General features: G+C 43.0%; 1 protein-coding gene across 1 annotated transcript; it reads right to left on the bottom strand.

Annotated features, from left to right (window-relative positions):
* Window positions 1-407: 407 nt before the first annotated feature.
* LOC124135391 lies at window positions 408-16,464 on the bottom strand. The gene is made up of 3 exons (XM_046500707.2): window positions 16,278-16,464; window positions 8,378-10,289; window positions 408-2,428 (listed from the first exon to the last, which is right to left on the bottom strand). Exons 2-3 carry the CDS (start codon window positions 9,534-9,536, stop codon window positions 2,016-2,018), a joined length of 1,572 nt encoding a protein of 523 aa, XP_046356663.2. The 5' UTR covers window positions 9,537-10,289; window positions 16,278-16,464; the 3' UTR covers window positions 408-2,015.
* Between the last annotated feature and the right edge of the window lie 5,606 nt (window positions 16,465-22,070).

Genomic DNA, 22,070 nt, shown 5'->3' with positions numbered 1-22,070 from the left:
CCCGGAATAACACGAGTTGGTCACGAATGGGATCGATGCTCATGATGCAATCACTGGATTGTCTGGTCCAGACTCGATCATTTGCAGACCGCCGTCATATAGCTGTAATATTGCTGAGTGCGGCGTTAAACAACAAACAAACAAACAAAAACAAATCATGGTGTCAATCAGTGGATTGTCTGGTCCAGACTCCATTATTTACACACCGCCGTCATATAGCTGAAATATTGCTGAGTCCGGCGTTAAAAAAACAAACAAAAAACTAGGCTGAAAACAGTCGACGATACAGGGCAAACATGAGGTCAAATACAAAACCACCAAATAACCATTTCGTATTTGCGTAATCTTTAGCCACTATCAAACATGGGTGTATAGGCCTACTTTCTTTTGCCCGGCAGTTTATTTATGATGGAATAACATTTGTCACCAACGCCCGACCAATAGACATAGCTGTCAACCCAGGTGTAATTTGTGTGAATTAACTGACGGAAACATATTTACATTCATGATCAAGATTCGTCACAAACCCGTACTGGGGTGTGCTGATAACATGCATGTGCAACAGATATTAATCACCTAAACATGAATCTATCTAGGCACACCCTGCCCGTGTGAGCACATAATGCTGTTGGTGGTTTTGGGACAGAATTAGAGTAGCTTTCTGGTACGTCCCTGTAGCACACCGGTCCTACAAAATATACATCTCATCGGCAAAAATCACCCACTTAGCATTACTCTTCTCGAAGGTAGGCTTGACACTGCTTATAGTTCTGATAGTCATAAACCAATCGTGGCGCTACGGTTGTCGCATTCTCATTAACATGAAATATTTTGCTCCGATATCAAAACTGAGATATCTGAGAAATCATCCACCAAAGGCCCTGCTCTTTAACACTGCGCGAATTTGACCGCTCAATCTACGTGGAAGATAAGTGGGTTCTTGAGCCAAGCATATGTCAGCTTTTTTATTTCAGTTTCATTTCTGTACCACTTCCTATCAGAATTTCCGTTTATGAAAACCCCCACACAACACAAAATCTAAAATATTCCTTTGATAGTATACAACTTTGGTTGTAGTTGTCATAGCGCTCAGATACGACAGGGTGTATGTAATATTAACAATATATCATAGCGCGGCCTTAATTATGTCCATTCGGTTCTGACCTTTCATGTTCGTTCTTGAGAAACAGATATATGACGTGCTGCTCTGTGTGGTCTGCTCGTTCGTGTCGAGAATGTAGAATGCTCGGCGTAGTATGGTTGATCAGAAAGTTCACCGAACACGACCTCATATGGTTCGTCAGATCATTACACAGAGGGGTGGCGCATCAGAATAGGAAAATTATAACTTAACTAGATTGTGGCTGACGTAGGAAGGAATATGAGTGTGTTCGTGGATATAAATCTAATCTCCAAACATACCAACATACATCTTGCCGTGGCAAAGGCGTTAACTATAAAAGTCCAGTTTCTACCCTTGCCGAACTAGGCTGGAATTTCCAGGCTCGATCGTAGCGCCACCAGTGGCTATTACCAGACTTATGTCCCTCCTATGTCCCTCCTACTGACCAATCAGATACCGATTCTCATATCGCTTGCAAATGCTTCAAACAAAATGGCGGCGCCCAGTCAAGACGATCTGATATTATTATGGAGATCTATATTTTAATGAAACGGGCCTTATCTAACGAAGTCCATCAAATCACTTAAGCACCTTGATTAAAAACATGAAAAGATTTGCAAAACATCTGTCAACGCCCATTTGGCGGTATACATGCTCTGCACATCTTTCAGTCGACCGAGATCTGCACGTTGAGATCCATGTTGTTTACGAACCGGATGTCTTGTGCGTCACGCGATTTTGATTGGACGATGCATGGACTTGTTAGTCTAGCCAAAATGTAACTCCGGAATTTCAACCTTGTTCGGCAATGGTGGAAACTGGACTTTTACAGTAAGTTAACGCATTTGTCTCGGGAAGATGACCAACATAAGATACCAACTCAGATGTGGACTCAACAATTCTCGTCGCGAAGTCGATGAGTATCTGTTGTCGATACCCAGGCCACGTTTTTCGGTGCATGTGTGGTCGTCTCCGTCCACTGGGGATCGGAGATCTCCTTCCCATGTGGAGAAGTGTTGATGCTGTTGGACTTCCTGGGACACAGATGGGAGAAGTAGCCAATGAGTGTCTTCGTCGGCGAAGTCTTTATGAAGATGGTCAGCACCACCAGGGATGCCGCTATCTCCTCCAACCTGAGGACTGTTTGCAACCCCCACCACGGCCATGACTCGACGAAGTTCTTGGTGCTGAAGACGCCAAAGTCGGAGACGGCGGAGTAGAGGTTAGTGACACAGATGGAGAAAGAGATGAAGGCGGAGATGTAGATTGTCTTGGTCAGTCGCAGAAGTCGCAGGGTCTGTTCGTCTGAAACGCAAATATAACATATCCATGAACATTTTATACGGATTTTCGATAAATATTATCTGTATGTATTTTAGTGGCAGAACCCATTGGAGCCGCTCATTACGGATCAACTCATGGAAAATGGCATGAATATCAGAAATAAAGTTCTTAGTAGTGGACGATGTGATCCGAATGTCGGCAAAAAGGTGTATGTGTTACAGTCCCATCAACAGTGGAAGATAATTGTTATTACGCCATCAGCAGTGGAATATAATTGTTACTACACCATCAACAGTGGAAGATAATTGTTACTACACCATCAACAGTGGAAGATAATTGTTACTACACCATCAACAGTGGAAGATAATTGATACTACACCATCAGCAGTGGAAGATAATTGTTACAACGGCATCAACAGTGGAAGATAATTGTTACCTCACCATCAACAGTGGAAGATAATTGTTACCACACCATCACTAGTGGTAGATAATTATTACTACGCCATCAACACTGGAAGATAATTGTTACCTCACCATCATTAGTGGAAGATAATTGTTCTAGTCTGTATGTGTGTGGAGGGCCCCGTATAGAGTGAACGAAAGTTCTCTCAAACTAATCTGTACTGCAAGGATGAACACGGCGTTATAGTCTGTATGTGTGTTCATCTTGGCAGTATAGAGCTGTATCAGAGAACTTTCGTTCACTCTATACGGGCCCTCTACACACATACAGACTAAAACGCAAGACAGATAATCCCTTTTAATCCGTGCTGAGTTCCGGGTAGGTGAGGTAATCCAGTGATCTCACGTCGTTCCTGATCAATCTTTACAGATACACGATACCCCGCCGAAAGTATACATCAAGGTGTGTATACTGTCACTAATCCTTTGTTCTCATGTAAAGAGCAACGAAGAACTGACGAACTTCCTGGCCTCATTTACTGAGGCCGTGTCGTGCCAGAGCTGAATAAAGTGCCCTACTGGAGAATGAGTGTTGCGAGTGGTACAGTTGCTGTGCTTTTTGGTATGTGGTCTCTGGTTTAAGCGAACTATCTCTTTCGACACAACTGCTACAGAGCGACGGTCAGAACCTATCTGACATAATATCATTCCAGACACTAGCGGGCGTGAAAGTCCGTTCAGAGCTATTCCTAGTAACCGAGTTTAAGGTCTGTGGACCGTGAAGATAGGTGTTCAGCAACCCATGCTTGCCGTAAAAGGCTACTATGCTTGTCGTAAGAGGCGACTAACGGGATCGGGTGGTCAGCCTCACTGACTTGGTTGATGCATGTCCTCGTATCCAAATTGCGTTGATAGATGCTCATGATGTCAATCACTGGATTGTCTGTTCTAGACTCGATTATTTACAGACCGCCGTCATATTGCTGAGTTGAACAACAAATAAACAAATCTAAGGTCTGTGGTTAGAATCCAACCACGAGTTGGAAAATGTCCTGTCTGCTTACGGTCATCCTCTGCGGCCAAGGTTCAGATATCAGCCCTATCACAATCTTTTTTGCCCCGAAATTACGACACGTTTGGCCAAGTTGTCTTAGGCGTCGCAAATCTCTCAGCACAGGCGTACCTGATTCATGGTTCAAATCAAGATTCGCACCGATTCTTACCCTTGGTTTGGACGCAACATTCTCGTGCTATATAGTACTAGGTTCGTATGTTACACTGAAGAGAATGTCTGTGTCAGTTTGTCTCTACCCCACCTACCCACCCACACACATCAAGCTGTTATATAGAGAATCACACCCGAGTCTCCTTTGATATATGAAAAAGAGCTGTTAAAATAAATAACACTCCGAAGCTTCCGAGGAAGTTTTAAACCTAATTGATTGACGAGTGGTGATACATTTGATATCAAAAGACACGAGGGTAAGATTCTTTTTATCATCCAGCATCATTCATCACTCATTTGGTGATACATTTGGATCAAAATTACCCGTTAACTAAAAATACCTTTTCGAAATTACAAAATGTCTCTTCTCCAAAACCAGACCATGCTTGCCGTAAAAGGTGACTAAGCTTGTCGTAAAAGGCGACTAACGGGATCGGGTGGTCAGGCTCGCTGACTTGGTTGATGCATGTCATCGATCCCAATTGCGTGGATCGATGCTCATGATATCAATCACTGGATTGTCTGGTCCAGACTTGATTATTAACAGACCGCCGTCATATAGCTGGCATATTGCTGAGTGCGTCGTTAAACAACAAACCAACCAACAACCAGAACCAGGGCACAAATCAGTACATCGTGGCTTACATATAGGCTAGATTTTTGTCTTCACAATGCGTCTTATATAAAGCGGAGATAATCATATCTATATTATCTCACCGCCTTACGGGATAAATCTCCGGATAACGCATTGATTATTTAAAACGTCCTACGTTGTCATGCATGCATTTATTCACACGACATGCGGATCGCCTGATGGATAATCAACTTTCGCTCACTGTAACTTCTCGAGAATAGAATCACTCCATGCTAACGTTTCACAATCCCCACTCCCTCGAGGTCACGGATGTAGCAACACGCCACCTAGTGAGTAAAAATGTTACAACGCGCCACCTGGTGGGAAGGAACAATAATCTTCATTGCCCACTTTGAATGTTTCGGCGGTTGGGTCACATAATGTTAGCGATTGTCGTAATATCTGACCGCGGTTGCGTCTTATTTTGCCGCAGGGGTCTACGACTGGTAAGATTAGGGACATACGTTGGGTTTATAGAGTGTTAAACAGCATAAACATCCTCGTTGCAGTCGTAGTTGTTGTATGTCTGACAGGAACTTGATCCGATTTATTGCAAAACCAGTGGGTAGGTGTCAGCCATGATGGATTAGGCACGTGACCATGACGTAATACGTGGATATAGTTATCTGTTGATATACATAATACCTCAACTTCCACCCTGATTCTTACCGCATTGTCTCATTTGTCGAGAACCGGCATACGCTTAAACACATACATGTAGTTATATATCAATGACGAAGCGTTTATGATGAATGATTCATCGATGCAAATGTGTCCCAGAAATAAAGTTACCTCATTTCGAAACATAATTTTTTTAACAAAAATATAAATAAAATCCAAAAGGAGACCAAAACAAAGTCTGGAGCTGAGTTAGATCTAGACTTGCCAAATCATTCTAGACGAGATGGACTCGTTTTGTAGTTTATTATCTAGGGTTTGGGAGACCCAAGACTAGTGAACTGCGATAGTAAAAGAAATGCGTGAGGCTTAATACCTGTTTATTCAGATGACTGAAGATTTAAACTGAAATTTTCATTTTTTATAGATGAATGATTAAATGAAAATTTCAATCATCTGAATACATCTTACACAATCAAAGTATGTAGTAGTTTATCTCATTATAGTTGTGTCAAAGTATTTCTCTTGAACCTGAAATGTACATTATTAATTTAGATATTGGTATAGAATTTGGGTAATAAGAGTCGTCTGTAAATTAAGAATTTCATTACATAATCTTAAAGTAAATACGGGACTTGACTGTAAGTCTCGGAAATGTAAGACAACGAAATATTCAACTTCACTAGTTCAAATTGTAACTTGGGGGTCTTGATGATGGATGTGCAGTCAGCACTACAGGACATAAAGTTATGAATTATAGAATTAAAAACCGAATAATCATCAGTGATACCCACACAGGTTTCTCTCGTCATGTTTGCATAAACAAGGTATGTCTTGTCAGGAACGAGATAGCTACCCCATTATGATTATTGTATCTTGGGAATATGCGGCACAATGTTGTCAGCTGGGACTTCTCAGCAATGTTTTGCTTACTGTTTCACCATGTTTTCTCTTCCGTGATTGACGTGAATGTTTAATATTTAGTTCTACAACGAGAGATCTACAATAGCACATGTACGCCCACATGACACGGCGATGTTTGTTTGTTGTTTAATGCCGCACTCGGCAATATTCCAGCTATATGACGGCGGTCTGTAAATAATCGAGTCTGGACAGACAATCCAGGGATTGATATAATGAACATCGATCCACGCGATTTGTATATGATGACATGCATCAACCAAGTCAGCGAGCCTGACCACCCGATCCCGTTAGTTGCCTCTTACGACAAGCATAGTCGCCTCTTACGACAAGCATGGGTTGCTGAAGACCAATTCCCTCCCGGATCTACACAGGTTCTATACGGCGATGGACACAGGTGGTCATCATTGGAACTGTCAAGTAACACCTTATATATGTTACACGTTCATTTTCCTGATCTGTAGACCTTGACCATTGTGTATATTCATAAAATTACTGCCGTTAAATATTATTATTGCCATGTAGACACGTAACAGAAAATTATTGTTTGATAACACCATATGACTTTGCGAATTTATGTTGTAGTTTGAATCAGCTGGCTGTCGATATCACAATGAGTTGTTCCCTACACGATACACACGCTAGTGCTGTAAAACAGTGCTTCCAATCAACAGTCGTCTTAAAGTACCGCTCTAAAAAGTGAAGAGCAATGTAGTTGCTTGGCTGCTTGGCGATAAAATGTTGACGTAACAGCTGGACGTAACATAAAGACGCTGGTCAAGTGGTCCACGATTCATTGCTTTCGTAATTAAATACTGATCAACCCTCTCATGTTTTGAGACATGGCGGTAGAGAGTTATTGTCTGTTAATAAGATACGGAGATAACATAAATAAATGTATTTTACTTGGCATTGCTCACAAAATATATACCACAAACGGTGTACAAAACCTCACTGAAAACTGTTTCTTCACTCCAGCTTGATAACGGTGTAAGAAACTACATCGAAACGTCACTATATGCAATACACCAGAAGGTCTTACCTATAAAGTTGTACGTTTTCTTACTTCTTCACTGAAAAGTTTATTACTTTTACTGGTACTCTAACTATGACTATTATCATCACCGATATGCTGAGTGTGGCGTTGTACGAAAAACAAACTACACGTATGACTATTATTATTACCGCAATTGACGTGGGGTAAACTAGTGACCTTCGTATTCGTTCGTCACCCGCCGTTACATAGCTAGAGTGAGTGAGTGAGTATGGTTTTACGCCGCTTTTAGCAATATTCCAGCAATATCACGGCGGGGGACACCAGAAATGGGCTTCACACATTGTACCCATGTCGGGATTCGAACACGCGTTATCATTTCGACTGGGAACATGGATAATAAGTAATTGGCAAGTAGACCAGAGATGGGCATTTCTGGGTGCCTTCTTATATCTGCCCAATGACACTCTCGTGTGACCAACAAGTGAAGCTTTGTTTGTTTGTTTGTTTGTTGTTTTACGCCGCACTCAGCAATTTTCCAGCTATGTGACGGCGGTCTGTAAATAATCGAGTCTGGACCAGACAATCCAGGGATTGACATCATGCGCATCGATCCACGCAATTGGGATACGATGACATGCATCAACCAAGTCAGCGAACCTGACCACCCGATCCCGTTAGTCGTCTCTTACGACAAGCATAGTCGCCTTTAACGGCAAGCATGGGTTATTGAAGACCTATTCTACCCCGGATCTTCACGGGTAACAAGTGAAGCGTTGGATGGGGAACATTAGGTTGGCCGGACACTTGAGTAACGTGCTCTGTGCGCTCACCTTTTCCAGACAATGCCTGACATTGTGATCAGATTGTTGTGACCTATCAGTGATTGAGTTAATCAATTTGGTTTAAGACCGTTTTGAACAGTATTTCATTCATAGCATTGCGTGTCAGCTTAAGCCCAAGTGATGCAGGACGTTTACCACTGGTGGAACCCACGAGCACGGGTATGGTGCTGACAAACCTAGAAACACAATCAGAGCGAAACGGGATTCGAACCCACGATCATAGGTTTCTGGTGACCCCAAGGGATGCAACTCTGCACAACGAATAGCGACGCCTAAGACGACTGGGCCACCAGTGCCCCCAATGTGACCTATCAGACTACCAAAGACCTACCTTTAACTCCATCAGACGCGCTGAGATTCCTCTTGATCATGTAACCTGCATAGGTGAATCCTATAGCCAGGACCAGGCCATAGATGACGAACAGAATCTGACAGAAAACAAGAAGAGCCTTGACCTGGGCGCCGAAAAACATGACGAGGACGTCAACGACGGATACGATCATGAGGTGGAGGGTGGTGATGAGGATGATGTTGCTGAGCTTCTGAAATTTCGGGGGAGCGATGTCCATCTTTGTAGTGTCTAACAGGATGAGGAGCACTATACTAAACGACGCGGTCAGTCCAGGAAATCCCACTGACCAAAGCATGTGTGAAAGGAGGAAAGGGACTGATTTCGTAGAAGAATAAGGGTCCATGAATAGAGTCAGTGCTCGAGTTCCTCCAAAGAAACTGATCATCGCATTCAGAGCTATGGTTGTCTTGCTTCTACGCTGACCCTTGTTACCCGCGAACATCGCGGAGATTAGGAGAATCCCGAATAACATCAGAAGAATGTACATGAGTCCGAAGATGTATACATGCAGAGGCCATGCCTCGCCCCAATCCTGGTATGACTGTTGCCAGTTCGGGCCCGGTTCGGGCCATCCTTCTGCCTCAGCTACTGGTTCGGTGTAAGGTTCGGGACTGGTCAGTTCTGATTCTGGAATGGTGAACTCTGATTCTGGTGAATAGAATTCAGAAAACGGTTCTGACGTCGAGTTAAATTCTGGTTCAGGACGGAAAAGCTCCGAGAATGGTTCCGATGAGACATTGTATTCTGGTTCAGGGCTCAGATATTCCGACAAAGGTTCAGATGTGGAATTGTATTCTGGTTCCGGGGTCAGATATTCCGACAAAGGTTCAGATGTGGAATTGTATTCTGGTTCCGGGCTCAGATATTCCGACAAAGGTTCAGATGTGGAACTGTACTCTGGTTCCGGACTGAGATATTCCGACAAAGGTTCAGATGTGGAATTGTATTCTGGTTCCGGGGTCAGATATTCCGACAAAGGTTCAGATGTGGAATTGTACTCTGGTTCCGGACTGAGATATTCAGACTCGGGTTCTGGTGAAGAACTTATGTATTCTGACACTGATTCCGGTTCCGACGTTGTTTCAGATTCCGGTTCCGGAGTAGAGGAATACTCGCTTTCGGGCTCCGGAGAGGTCATTTTGGTTATTTGATTAAGTATAGACGAATAATGTCCGAGTGATCACTCCAAACAGGGCGGCACCTTACTTGATAAGTCAAACGGAATCGACACGATAGTTATATTGTGTTTTTGTCAGAATTCCCTATTCAATCACACCACTTCCAACACAAGGATTATGTCTATTATGTTCTCGCCAAGCGTAACTATTCACAAATCCTTATCCTTTTCCTTATTCCTTAGCTCCCTCCTGCTTCTGTTCGTCTTCCGAAGACAAGAGCTACACAAGTCAACGTAAGTCAGTGCAGATATAGATACACCAATACATCGCAACTAAGTCTGTCAACTATCCCCATGTCCCCATTCAGTGAAATTGTTTTCAAATCACACGGAGTCGACCTCGTAACGCTGCAACACTGGCAGATGACACCATAGGAGGTTATGCGAAGGGTCTGACAGACAATGACAGTTCCTTATGAATACAGAGCATGAACTGTCTGTATATGTTCCAGAAGTACTTTACATCATATTACAAGCCGTAACACTGGCCACGTGATGCAGTCGGTGCACTCTCAAGCTCTGTCTTATCAGAATATGACGCACATTGTTTGCTGAGATTTATGGGTCTGTCAATGAGGCTTCCTTTCTTGTCCAGTCACTGATGTGACGCTGTTGATGTAACCATTCGGTAACATTCCGAGAAAGTACATCCGTTCCACTATTCGCCTTCAAGCTCTCCGCCGACAATCCATTGTTCCTCTGAATACTCGGCACCTGAAATTAGATTATTTCAGCCATTTAAGAAGTTGTTTGTTCTTAAATCTACCGTAATCGTATACTAAATAAACAAATGAATAATGAAGAATATTGTCTGCAGTACGATATGGTGAATGAAATTGGTTGTTAATGGATTATTATGACAAAATCGAAAATCAGTTTTCTGACTTCACCTGATAATAAACATAGTGTCATTGTTAATAATATCAGCTTTACGGTAAACACATGTCAACAAGGCTATGTCGTTGATGGACGGAGCAGTAGTCTGGTGGTCAAGGTGCTCGCTCGAAGGCCCGAGTTCGATTCCACTTTGTATCATCACTGTTTGATACTGATTCATAAGCACATGCTAATGATCTGGTCGAAGTGGGACTCTGCTTCTATCGACATTCTTACATACACAGAGTCTGTTCCCTCTAACATTAACTGACCCGTGAAGATCCGGGGTTGAATAGGTCTTCGGCAACCCATGCTTGCCGTCAAAGGCGACTATGCTTGTGGTAAGAGGCGACTAACGGGATCAGGTGGTCACACTTGGTTGATGCATGTCATCGTATCCAAATTGCATGGATCGATGCTCATGATGTCAATCACTGGATTGTCTGGTCCAGACTCGATTATTTACAGACTGTCATCATATAGCTGGAATATTGCTGAGTGCGGCGTTAAACAACAAACAAACAAACAAATCTAAAATTAACTTAAAACTGAAGACATAATCGGTCTACAAATTCTAAATACCCTTTCCCAACGTCACAACAAAATGGACACCACGCAGTCGTACCTGCACTTGATATTCTGGCTGATTGTTTGTCCTGGCAGATGAACCATGACTGAAACTTGTCTCCGTGGAATAAAATACCCTTGGGACTGATAGTGGGTTTTATATTGAAGACGTGTTATATTCTTCGATTTCATTGGTCCAGAGGGCGTCCATGTGACCAATCATAAGCGCGCCTTGGGACAAGATTGACTTCTACATTGATTACGTCGACTGACGCTTCACGACATCAAGCAGTGCATGAACCGGGGACATAGATCAGGGGATGCCCCGCGCTGTGGCGTCACAGCTGAAGATATAAATTTATGTGCAGATAAATCTATTTTAGAATGGGCTTTTCATCCTTTCTTCCACACCTTTTCATTCCCTCCTTCCTTCTTTTGCTTCCTTCGGAATAGGATGGATAGGATTAATGTACAGAAATAACAATATAATGACTAAGCCAATTGGATTAACTGGGGAGATTTCTATTAAGTGTAGTGGAGGTGTAGTGATGACGAGGTGCTTGCTATTGTGACACACGAATAAGGCAATCAAGATGACCATAGTGGTTGATGATGTGATTATAGCACAGTGAGAACACACTGGGTAGGTTTGTTTGCTTGTTTGTTGTTTAACGCCGCACTCAGCAATATTCCACTCATATGACGGCGGTCTGTAAATAATCGAGTCTGGACCAAAATCCAGTGATTGACATCATGAGCATCGATCCACGCAATTGGGATACGATGACATGCATACACCAAGTCAGCGAACCAGACCACCCGATCACGTTAGTCGCCTCTTCAAACAAGAATAGTCGTCTTTTACGGCAAGCATGGGTTGCTGAAGACCTATTTTACCCCGGATCTTCACGGGTCCAATGGGTAGGTACATACCTTGGTCATACATTTCAAGGTTCAGAGATCGATGTTGCGATAATAACGAACGAAACAGTCCTCGCATGTTGCACTGACTATATGCCACTCGACACATGCATTTCTAGGTGCAGGCCCTTCACACCAAATAAGGGGGCACGGGTGGCCCAGTCGTCTAAAGCGCCGCGTTTTAGCTGTGCAGAGTTGCGTCCCTTGGACACGCCAGTAACCTATGATTGTGGGTTCTAGGTTTATGTTTCTAGGTTTGTCAGCACCATACCCGTGCTCGTGGGTTACACCGAAGTGGTAAACGTCTGAGACCTGCATCACTTCAGGTTTCCTCCCACATTAAGCTGACACGCCGTGATATAACTGGAATACTGTTAAAAGCGGCGTTAAACCCAACTCACTCACTCACTCATACCAAATAACATCACCATAACCGCAGTGTGATAAACTGAATCATATGACATTGATTTCAACCCTTTTATAATTCCGATTGATATTCATTTTACACGTATTGTTAATTAGGATTAACAAATTATCAGATTCATACGTTGTCAAAATGTCAATGATACAAAAAAAAACTCTACATCGATCAATTACATGTCAAATAATGATATATTTCACACATCACTAATCCTATGAAAGTTCGCTAATGTCATTGATCGGACTGCTATCTAACCTAGCAAACTAGCTCTACTGTGCTGCTTAGGGTAGGGACGCGACAGGGAGCCTCATTAAGATTGATTTTCAAAAGATGCAGAGATGATTGTATTTTTTCTGGTCCGTGAAACTGAAGGTAGATCCGAGTAACTATAAATCACAATCACCTCCAACAATATATAGGATTGGCCTGGTTATAACAGCGATGTGAGATGCTGGATTTATGTTGGGTCAATGAATTCATAATAAATTATTATACACTGTACCGTTTTGGAGTAAGTGCAGCTGTTGGCGTCGGTAGAGGTTTTAATGTACATCTTTGATGATATTGTTTTAATGTGATTTATCTCATTTGGTTTATGTTTTTTTTGGAAAAAAACATCGTTCAACCAATGTTGACTTTGTTTTACGTCTTTTTCTTCAAATTACGTTCAATAACGCGTTCCATATTTAATTATGATGTTTGCCCGTCATAATGTACTAATTATAAGTTCCTTTTCAGTGTATCCTCGAATATCACAGATAGTGATGTTATAAAATTACCGACCTTCTCTGACGGTCTCCGTGGTCTTGTGGTAGAGCGTCTGCTCGGCGGTTCGATTCCGGCCGCGTCATAGCAAATGACCTTGGAAAGTGGTATTTGTTGTTGCCGTGCCTGGCGCTCGGCATTAAGGAGATAAAACAAGGACAGGTCGGCTCTGAGTTGCACACACACACGCACGCACGCACGCACGCACACACACACACACACACACGCATGTTTCTAAAGAGACGCATTTGCATGCAGTGGATTGGCAGAAACCACCAGGAATTCCTTCACCACTAATAAGCCTGAACAACAAGAATGACGTTTGAACTAGGGGTTTGGAGCATAGAAATTTCAATTGGGACAATGTTATGTTCTCCGATGAACGTTCAGTGTGGCTGTATCCAAAGTGCTTAAAAATGTGGACCAAAGGTACAGAAAAAGACAATTTACCAGCTTCCAAAGTACAGTCCTAAATTTCATGTTTGGGGTGCGGTGGCTGTACTGGGTGCCATACCATTATGTTTAATTGAAGGTAACATGACCAGTGCCGTGCACACTGATATTCTACAGACACATCTTCGTCCATCAGCACAGGTTTTGTGCGGTGACGGGTGGGTATTCCAGCAAGAGAATGATCCAAACTATAGAGCGAAGCATGCTCAGGAATGGTCAACGAGAAAAATGTTAGACTCCTGCTAGGCCCAGCTACAAACCGGACCTGAACCCAATTGAAACTGTTTGGGGAGTCATGACGGACAATATCAATAAAAAAACACCTTACACTACGTGGTAGGATGTTGGGACGATATGACTCACGATTTTCTAACTTGGCATTATGCCTCTCCGCATTGAAGCATGTATTAGGAAAAGAGGTGGTCTGACAAAATATTGAACGGTTAGCTGTTTTGTATCTTTAGGTAAGTAATGTTTGTTGGACAAACCTATCTCTTGGTCTATGATTTAATAAATCTATAATCTAAAATGTTCTCATTCTTAACAATATCTGGTCAAACAAAAAAGCCCGATAGAGAGCTTAAACAGCTCGTGTCTTGAAATTGACAGATAGCAAATCAATAACACGTCCGTTTTAAGAACACTTTATCGGGAAAAGTGTGGACATGATTTGTTGCCGAATTCGCTATTTTGTACTTCAAGTAAAATGACCACTATCCGAAAACGGAAATTACTCGGAAATGCGATGTTGTCACGTTAATGCTTTGATTAGGGAATCACAGTTCTCAAATACTCTAAGCCTCTTATCACCTGAAAACGGAACGTCTGTGTGTACATATTCCCAGTAAATGATAACGCTTACAGTTTCCTGGTCATCATCTTTAGGCACAAGGTACTCTTGACCGCAGTAGCTGTCGTCAACTGCCGCACAATTCAATGTGTCAAGTGAAATGTACATGCGTCTCCATCCAGTGATTCAGGTCAAGTGAAATGTACATAGCCTGATGGATATGGGAGAGTAGGGACAGACACGAATATCCGCATAGGATTAGCAGTTAAGTGAGTGAGTGGGTATGGTTTTACACCGCTTTTAGCAATATTCCAGCAATATCACGGCGGGGGACACCAGAAATGGGCGTGAGTGAGTGAGTATGCTTTTACGCCGCCTTTTGCAATATTCCAGCAATATCACGGCGGGGGACACCAGAAATGGGCTTCACACATTGTACCCATGTCGGGAATCGAACCCGGGTCTTCGGCGTGACGAGCTAACGCTTTAACCACTAGGCTACCCGACCGCCCCTAGCAGTTTAGAGTTGCTTCATCGTCGGTTCTGTTGATACGGATGGTTTTGATACTATGTTGGCTGCGGGGATGGAGGTGGGGGAGGAGACTGAGGGTGAGGTAGAGTGAGGGTGAGGTTGAGGTAGAGTGAGGTTAGGGTGAGGGTGAGGTAGAGTGAGGTTAGGGTGAGGGTGAGGGTGAGGTAGAGTGAGGTTGAGGTAGAGTGAGGGTGAGGGTGAGGTTGAGGTAGAGTGAGGTTGAGGTTGAGGTAGAGTGAGGGTGAGGGTGAGGGTGAGGTAGAGTGAGGGTGAGAGTGAGGGTGAGGTAGAGTGAGGGTGAGAGTGAGGGTGAGAGTGAGGTAGAGTGAGGGTGAGGGTGAGGGTGAGGTAGAGTGAGGGTGAGAGTGAGGTAGAGTGAGGGTGAGGGTGAGGGTGAGGTAGAGTGAGGGTGAGGGTGAGGTAGAGTGAGGGTGAGGGTGAGGGTGAGGTAGAGTGAGGGTGAGGGTGAGGGTGAGGTAGAGTGAGGGTGAGAGTGAGGGTGAGAGTGAGGTAGAGTGAGAGTGAGGGTGAGGGTGAGGTAGAGTGAGGGTGGGAAGACAAATACGTCACACTGGTAATGGTAATGATACTTATTATTATATCTTAAAATATTATTGACATTGATGGTGTGTTATAGTAATAATTATTAACATAATTGGTAGTAGTAGTGGTGGTAGTAGTAGCAGCAATAGTAGTAGTAGTAGTAGTAGTAGTAGTAGTAGTAGTAGTGATGGTGGCGGTGGTAATAGTAAGTAGTGTTAGTGTTGGCCTTAGCTGTAATTATTACATATTACAACTTCATTATTACTATAAATATTATAATGTACAGCTTAAAAATATTATTATTATTATTATTATTATTATTATTATTATTATTATTATTATTATTGTTGTTGTTGTTGTTGTTGTTGTTTTCATCATAATTACATATCCTGAATAGGATACCATACTTACATGTACACCTAAGCACCAACAACATAGTTTTGAAAACGCCACCGGTCTTACAATATAGTCCATATCCCAATACATCCCATGTTCTCAAGCCTGTACATGGATAGCTACCCCCCACCCACCACCCACCACACACCACACCCTCCCAGTAGGTCACAAACTGGAGTCGGTGGTACGTCATATGAAGCTGATTGTGTTGCAATCATCCGCGAGTTGATCTCCTCCAGACTCGAGGATTTACAGGCTGCCAAAGTGAGCTGTGATATTACCGTATGCGGTGTAAAACAACATTCACACACTCATCTCCTTCGCGGTGATGAAATGCACGTGACAGCTATCGCTTTGAATCTGTCAAATCAACGCCCCGAAAAAAACAAATTCTCATTCCTTTACCGGTATTAAAAATAAAAGTAATAAATCACTCACCACACGTCCCCACTAGTCTGTCGTCACATCCACTCTGCCGCTGCAACGCTAGCTGTTTATATTAAGCGGAATAACACCAGTAATACGTCGAGTTGTAAATATATAACCTTTAAACCTTCACACAATATAAATATAACTCAAAACAATATCTTTAGCAATTAATATTGTGGGCACAAACATGTTTCCTTCCAAAACACGTTCCTGGTTGATGTTGCTGACAGTCACCTGACTTAACGCAACAGTAAACTTCCTGGTATGATTGTAATGATAAAATATATTCATGTGCAATAACATAGTTCAAGATAAGTCACAATCCTTTCCATACCATCAAAGCAATGTTTGCATGGGGGCGTCTACATAAGATCAGCATTACATTGATTCAAAGGAGAAATGCAACATTTATATGATAAATAGAATTTGACTGCACGTTAAGTACGGATGGCCAACGTTGAATAATACTTTGGTCTGACAAATAAGGTTTTGATGGAATACAATATGTACATTGTTAATATGTAAATTTAGGTTTCATCGACAGCCCCTTTACGAAAAGATAACGAACACGCCAAAATTTGTATTTTGATAATGCACTCCGATTTTATTATGGAAAGCCGTGCATGTAGAAGCTCTTCCTGTTACCCATTCTCGGCGGACGAGTGTTTGTTTGTTTGTTTGTTTGTTTTTTTGTTTGTTTAACGCCGCACTCAGCTATATTCCAGTTATATGACGGCGGTCTGTAATAATGGAGCTTGGGCCAGACAATCCACTGATTGATATAATGAGCATCGATCCACGCAATTGGGAAACGATGACATGCTAAACCAGTCAGCGAGCCTGACCACCCGATACCCTTATGACAAGCATAGTCGCCCCTTATGACAGGTATAGTCACTCCTGCATGGTCGCCCCTTATGACAGGCATAGTCGCCCCTTATGACAGGTATAGTCGCCCCTGCATGGTCGCCCCTTATGACAGGCATAGTCGCTCCTTATGACAGGCATAGTTGCCCCTGCATGGTCGCCCCTTATGACAGGCATAGTCGCCCCTTATGACAGGCATAGTCGCCCCTGCATGGTCGCCCCTTATGACAGGCATAGTCGCCCCTGCATGGTCGCCCCTTATGACAGGCATAGTCGCTCCTTATGACAGGCATAGTCGCCCCTGCATGGTCGCCCCTTATGACAGGCATGGTCGCCCCTTATGACAGGCATGGTCGCCCCTTATGACAAGCATAGTCGCCCCTAATGACAGGCATAGTCGCCCCTAATGACAGGCATGGTCGCTCCTTATGACAGGCATGGTCGCCCCTTATGACAGGCATGGTCGCTCCTTATGACAGGCATGGTTGCTCCTTATGACAGGCATAGTCGCCCCTAATGACAGGCATAGTCGCCCCTAATGACAGGCATGGTCGCTCCTTATGACAGGCATGGTCGCCCCTTATGACAGGCATGGTCGCTCCTTATGACAGGCATGGTCGCCCCTTATCACAGGCATAGTCGCCCCTAATGACAGGCATGGTCGCTCCTTATGACAGGCATGGTTGCTCCTTATGACAGGCATAGTCGCCCCTAATGACAGGCATAGTCGCCCCTAATGACAGGCATGGTCGCTCCTTATGACAGGCATGGTCGCCCCTAATGACAGGCATAGTCGCCCCTTATGACAAGCATAGTCGCCCCTAATGACAGGCATAGTCGCCCCTAATGACAGGCATAGTCGCCCCTAATGACAAGCATGGTCGCTCCTGCATGGTCGCCCCTAATGACAGGCATAGTCGCCCCTTCAGCGTATCAGCTTAATGTGGGAGGAAAGTTCGAATTGATGCAGGTGTCAGACGTTTACCACTTCTGTGAAACCCACGAGCACGGCTGACAAACCTTGAAACATAATCGGGGCGAACCGGGATTCGAACCCACAATCATAGATTTCTTGTGTGCCCAAGGGACGTAACTCTGCACAGCGAATCGAGGCGCCTTAGACGACTGGGCCACCCGTGCTCACGGAAAGAAAATGAAAGTAAAACGAGTATCCTCGGTCCATAAAATGGTCCATGATGCGACAGGGCAGCTAGCAGCTAAAATCAGGTGTTAAGCGATCAAAAGGAATTAATGTCAACGCCCTGCTGACACACAATCTGGGTTGCTATGTGCAAAATATACTTACGCGAATTGTTTAGGCCGACGCACTGTGCAGCGCTGCTTGTGTGTGGGACAGCCTTTATCGATTTCTGAATTAATACAACTTACGTACAACTGTACTGCAATCAAAGTGTTCCACACTGAAGTTCTAATTGTGAGTATCTGCCATATTGGTATATATGACTACCCTTCACGACCAATGTCTTGGAACTGGTTTGACTCTAAGGAAATTACTCATCATTCAAAGCGTTTGTTCCGGTGAATGTCAGGTTTACGTTGACGTGTGTTGGTGAACATGCATTAACGTGCCTGATTCCGTTGATTGCTCTGCCACGGGAGCCACACCTGCTACGATGAGCATTGCTTGCTCTTCAAACGGAGAATGCTTTAGAAGAAAGCTGATGTTAAGTTTTAACGTCATTTGTTGAAGTAAATAAGCAGTACCCACCTCATCAAACAGACATAAATACAGAAGCTATCAAAAACATGACAGTTTCTGAGTAATGCCAGTTCAAAAGCAACCAGAAGGCAACCTTTATAAGGCCGTTTGAACTTTGACGGTTTCTGAGTAGAGCTCGAAATAAACTTTGCGTAAAACCCACACAAAAAGTAACAATAACGGAATTAATTTTAAGTTGTTTGCGTACAAATATTTATGAAAATGCTGTGCTTAACTGTGAGTGCACTGTGTGAGTCGGTTTGCGTGATGCACGTGACCATTACGTGATGCACGTATTGCCTGGACCATTTCTTTATGAATGCAAGTCCCGGGTGAGTAAACAATTCATAATGGACCAAATGAACCACATTTACTGTGTATCAATCACCTAAATATTACTTGCACATGACCACGGGCCTATAATGAGCCAATATTGTTCTGATCAATATGATAGATTTCTTTTATCTGTTCGTTTCTTTTAACAAAAAGCAGCCTAATTACACTTACGTACAAGGCATAGAATAATATAAAATGTACTGCATAACAAGCATATTTCAAGTTTCATAAGAGGAAACAAAATATTAGTCTTGATTTATGTAAATACTTTTTACCAAAAAATCAATGTCATAAGAGTACATCCATTAGCCATTGGCGCAGACTTCGAAACCTGCTGTCGTCACACGTTTTCTGTGAAATTGTTCTACCATCAAGGTAACTGATAGATCAAAAATAAAGTTTCTTCCTTATTGCTAATTAGGTAGGTTACACACGACCAAGGACAAAGAAGCCATAGTTTAAAAGAAAATAGCATATACCAGGTGGTCAGCCTCGCTAACTTGGTTTATGCATCTCTACCCGTGAAGATCCAGGTACGATTGGCCTTCAGCAACCCATGCTTGTCGTAAGAGGCGACTAAGGGGATCGGGTGGTCAGGCTCGCTGACTTGGTTGATGTATGTAATCGTATCCCGTAAATTGATGCTCATGATGTCAATCACTGAATTTTCTGGTCCAGACTCGATTATTTACAGACCGCTGTCACATTAACTGGAATATTGCTGAGTGCGGCGTAAAACAACAAACAGTCAATGATGCATGTCACCGGAACCTAACTGCGTAGGTCAATGCTCATGGATGGTGTCAACACGGTTATTCAAGGACTTCCGTCATCTTTCTGACATATTACAGAGTGCGGCGTTAAACAACATACAACCAACATCCATCCTCGGCAACCAAGGTTCAGATATCAGCTCAATCACATTGCTATTGACAAACAGAACAATATAATAAGAAATTGTCACTATCGTCAGTCTAACCTCTGTATTCCCTATAGAAGCCACGAGTGTATTCATATCACCTGTTAATTAACTAGTAGTAAAAACATAAAGGCCCCGAGACGTCACACACTATATATCATTCGGCCACATGATTGTGGCTTCGCTAGTAACAAAGGTAGATTATGTTCATGCAAGGGTAACGAGAGACCTGGCAGACTGAGGCCATTGTCACCTGTCATTAATGGGTATTTCATTATGTTGTGTAAGGCTGGTAATTCAGTCTTATCTTTGAAGTTCTGTGATAAGGAAATAAGATGGATATTTAATATTATCCCTGAACTTGCACAACAAGGTGGTTCACACAAAGAAGAGAAATGCTACAGGACGTTGTACGGCTGTACACAATACATAGCAAGGTAATGGGATATTCCGTTTGATAAACATTGAACGAAATAATAACTTTTTGAACAATACGAACAGGATACACGCAGAGTGTAATAATACTATCAGATGAAAGGAAGATAAAGAGTTTCTGTCAACATACATATGGAATATTGAAAATATGTTTTCAATCAATTTGTTTCATATCAACATCAAAGGTCATTGATTGAACAGGGAGATATTTTGTCTTTGCCGTGGCAGAACTGAAAAGACTTTTTTACTTTTGATAAAACAACTCTTTTCTCATCTTAAATAACAGACATTCATAACTACCCCCCCCCCCATCCCCCCACCCCCCACCCCCCCATCCCCCCACCCCAACTCTACCCCGACCCCAACTGACTTCTGAAGTGACAATACTTCAACCTTAGTTAAACAATTAAAGAGGCGACTATGCTTGTCGTAAGAGGCGACTAACAGGATCGGGTGGTCAGGCTCGCTGACTTGGTTGATGCATGTCATCGTATCCCAATTACGTGTATCGATGCTCATGACACCAATTACTGGATTGTCTGGTCCAGACTCGATTATTTACAGACCGGCGCCATATAGCTGGAATATTGTTGAGTGCGGCGTTAAACAACAAACAAACAAATAAACATTTAAAAGTAAAAAGATAACAGTATGTTTGCAGTATCGTATAGGACATTCTCCTTCTAGTCCTTACATTCAGATGACGTTTAGGCGCTGTATCCAAGGGCTCACAATACTAAGGATTCTTCACTTTGAATTTTTAAATATTGTTAAACAATAAAACATACAATAAAATAGTACTGATTTGAACAAGGTGAGATGTCTCATAAGAAGGAACATGCAAGCCAAATGTCAGCTCTATCAAGCAGTTTCACAGTAGAAGATATTTAACAGCATGGTGAAAGTCTAAAGGTCTTTCAGCAGCAAAGGTCAGTGTCGGGGTGACTGGCCCATGTGGGTCACTGAGTTATTTCGGGGGCACGGGTGGCCCAGTCGTCTAAGGCGCCGCAATTCGCTGTGCAGAGTTGCGTCCCTTAGGCACGCCAGAAACCTATGATTGTGGGTTCAAATCCCGGTTCGCCCCGATTATGTTTTTAGGTTTGGAAGCACCATACCCGTGCTCGTGGGTTTCCCCGAAGGGGGTAAATGTCTGAGACCTGCATCACGTCGGGCTTTCCTCCCACATTAAGCTGACATGCCGCGATATAACTGGAATACTGTTAAAAGCGGCGTGAAACCCAACTCACTCACTGAGTTATGTACGTGATAATCAGTCCGTCATAAGAAAGAGAACCCTCGTTGTTGTTGTGTACTTTGCCCTTGTCTGATGGCCGAAGCAATGACAGTGGTTTTAAGGGACACACAATTCAAAGTGGCAAAACACTGGCCTGCCGTCCGGGGACAGTTTGGGCCTGTTTGAACTTGTTTCTCAATTGACTCCTATATCAAAAGGTGTAAGTTGGTGAAACTTTGCCAACCATTAGCCTCTCTCATTGTTACTCGAAACATTTCTTTTCGAAGTCAG

This window comes from Haliotis rufescens, unplaced genomic scaffold, assembly GCF_023055435.1.
Source record: "Haliotis rufescens isolate VD_foot unplaced genomic scaffold, xgHalRufe1.0.p SCAF_19, whole genome shotgun sequence".
Classification (NCBI taxonomy): Eukaryota; Metazoa; Mollusca; class Gastropoda; order Lepetellida; family Haliotidae; genus Haliotis; species Haliotis rufescens.
This window is presented reverse-complemented; position numbering and strand designations above follow the sequence as displayed.

Bases quoted from the DNA above. Each gene is read 5' to 3' on its own strand.
- LOC124135391 (XM_046500707.2), bottom strand. From the start codon at position 9,536: ATGACCTCTCCGGAGCCCGAAAGCGAGTATTCCTCTACTCCGGAACCG. The intron at 2,429-8,377 runs GTAGGTCTTTGG...TTTGCGTTTCAG, and splicing joins CGCGTCTGATGGAGTTAAAG to ACGAACAGACCCTGCGACTT.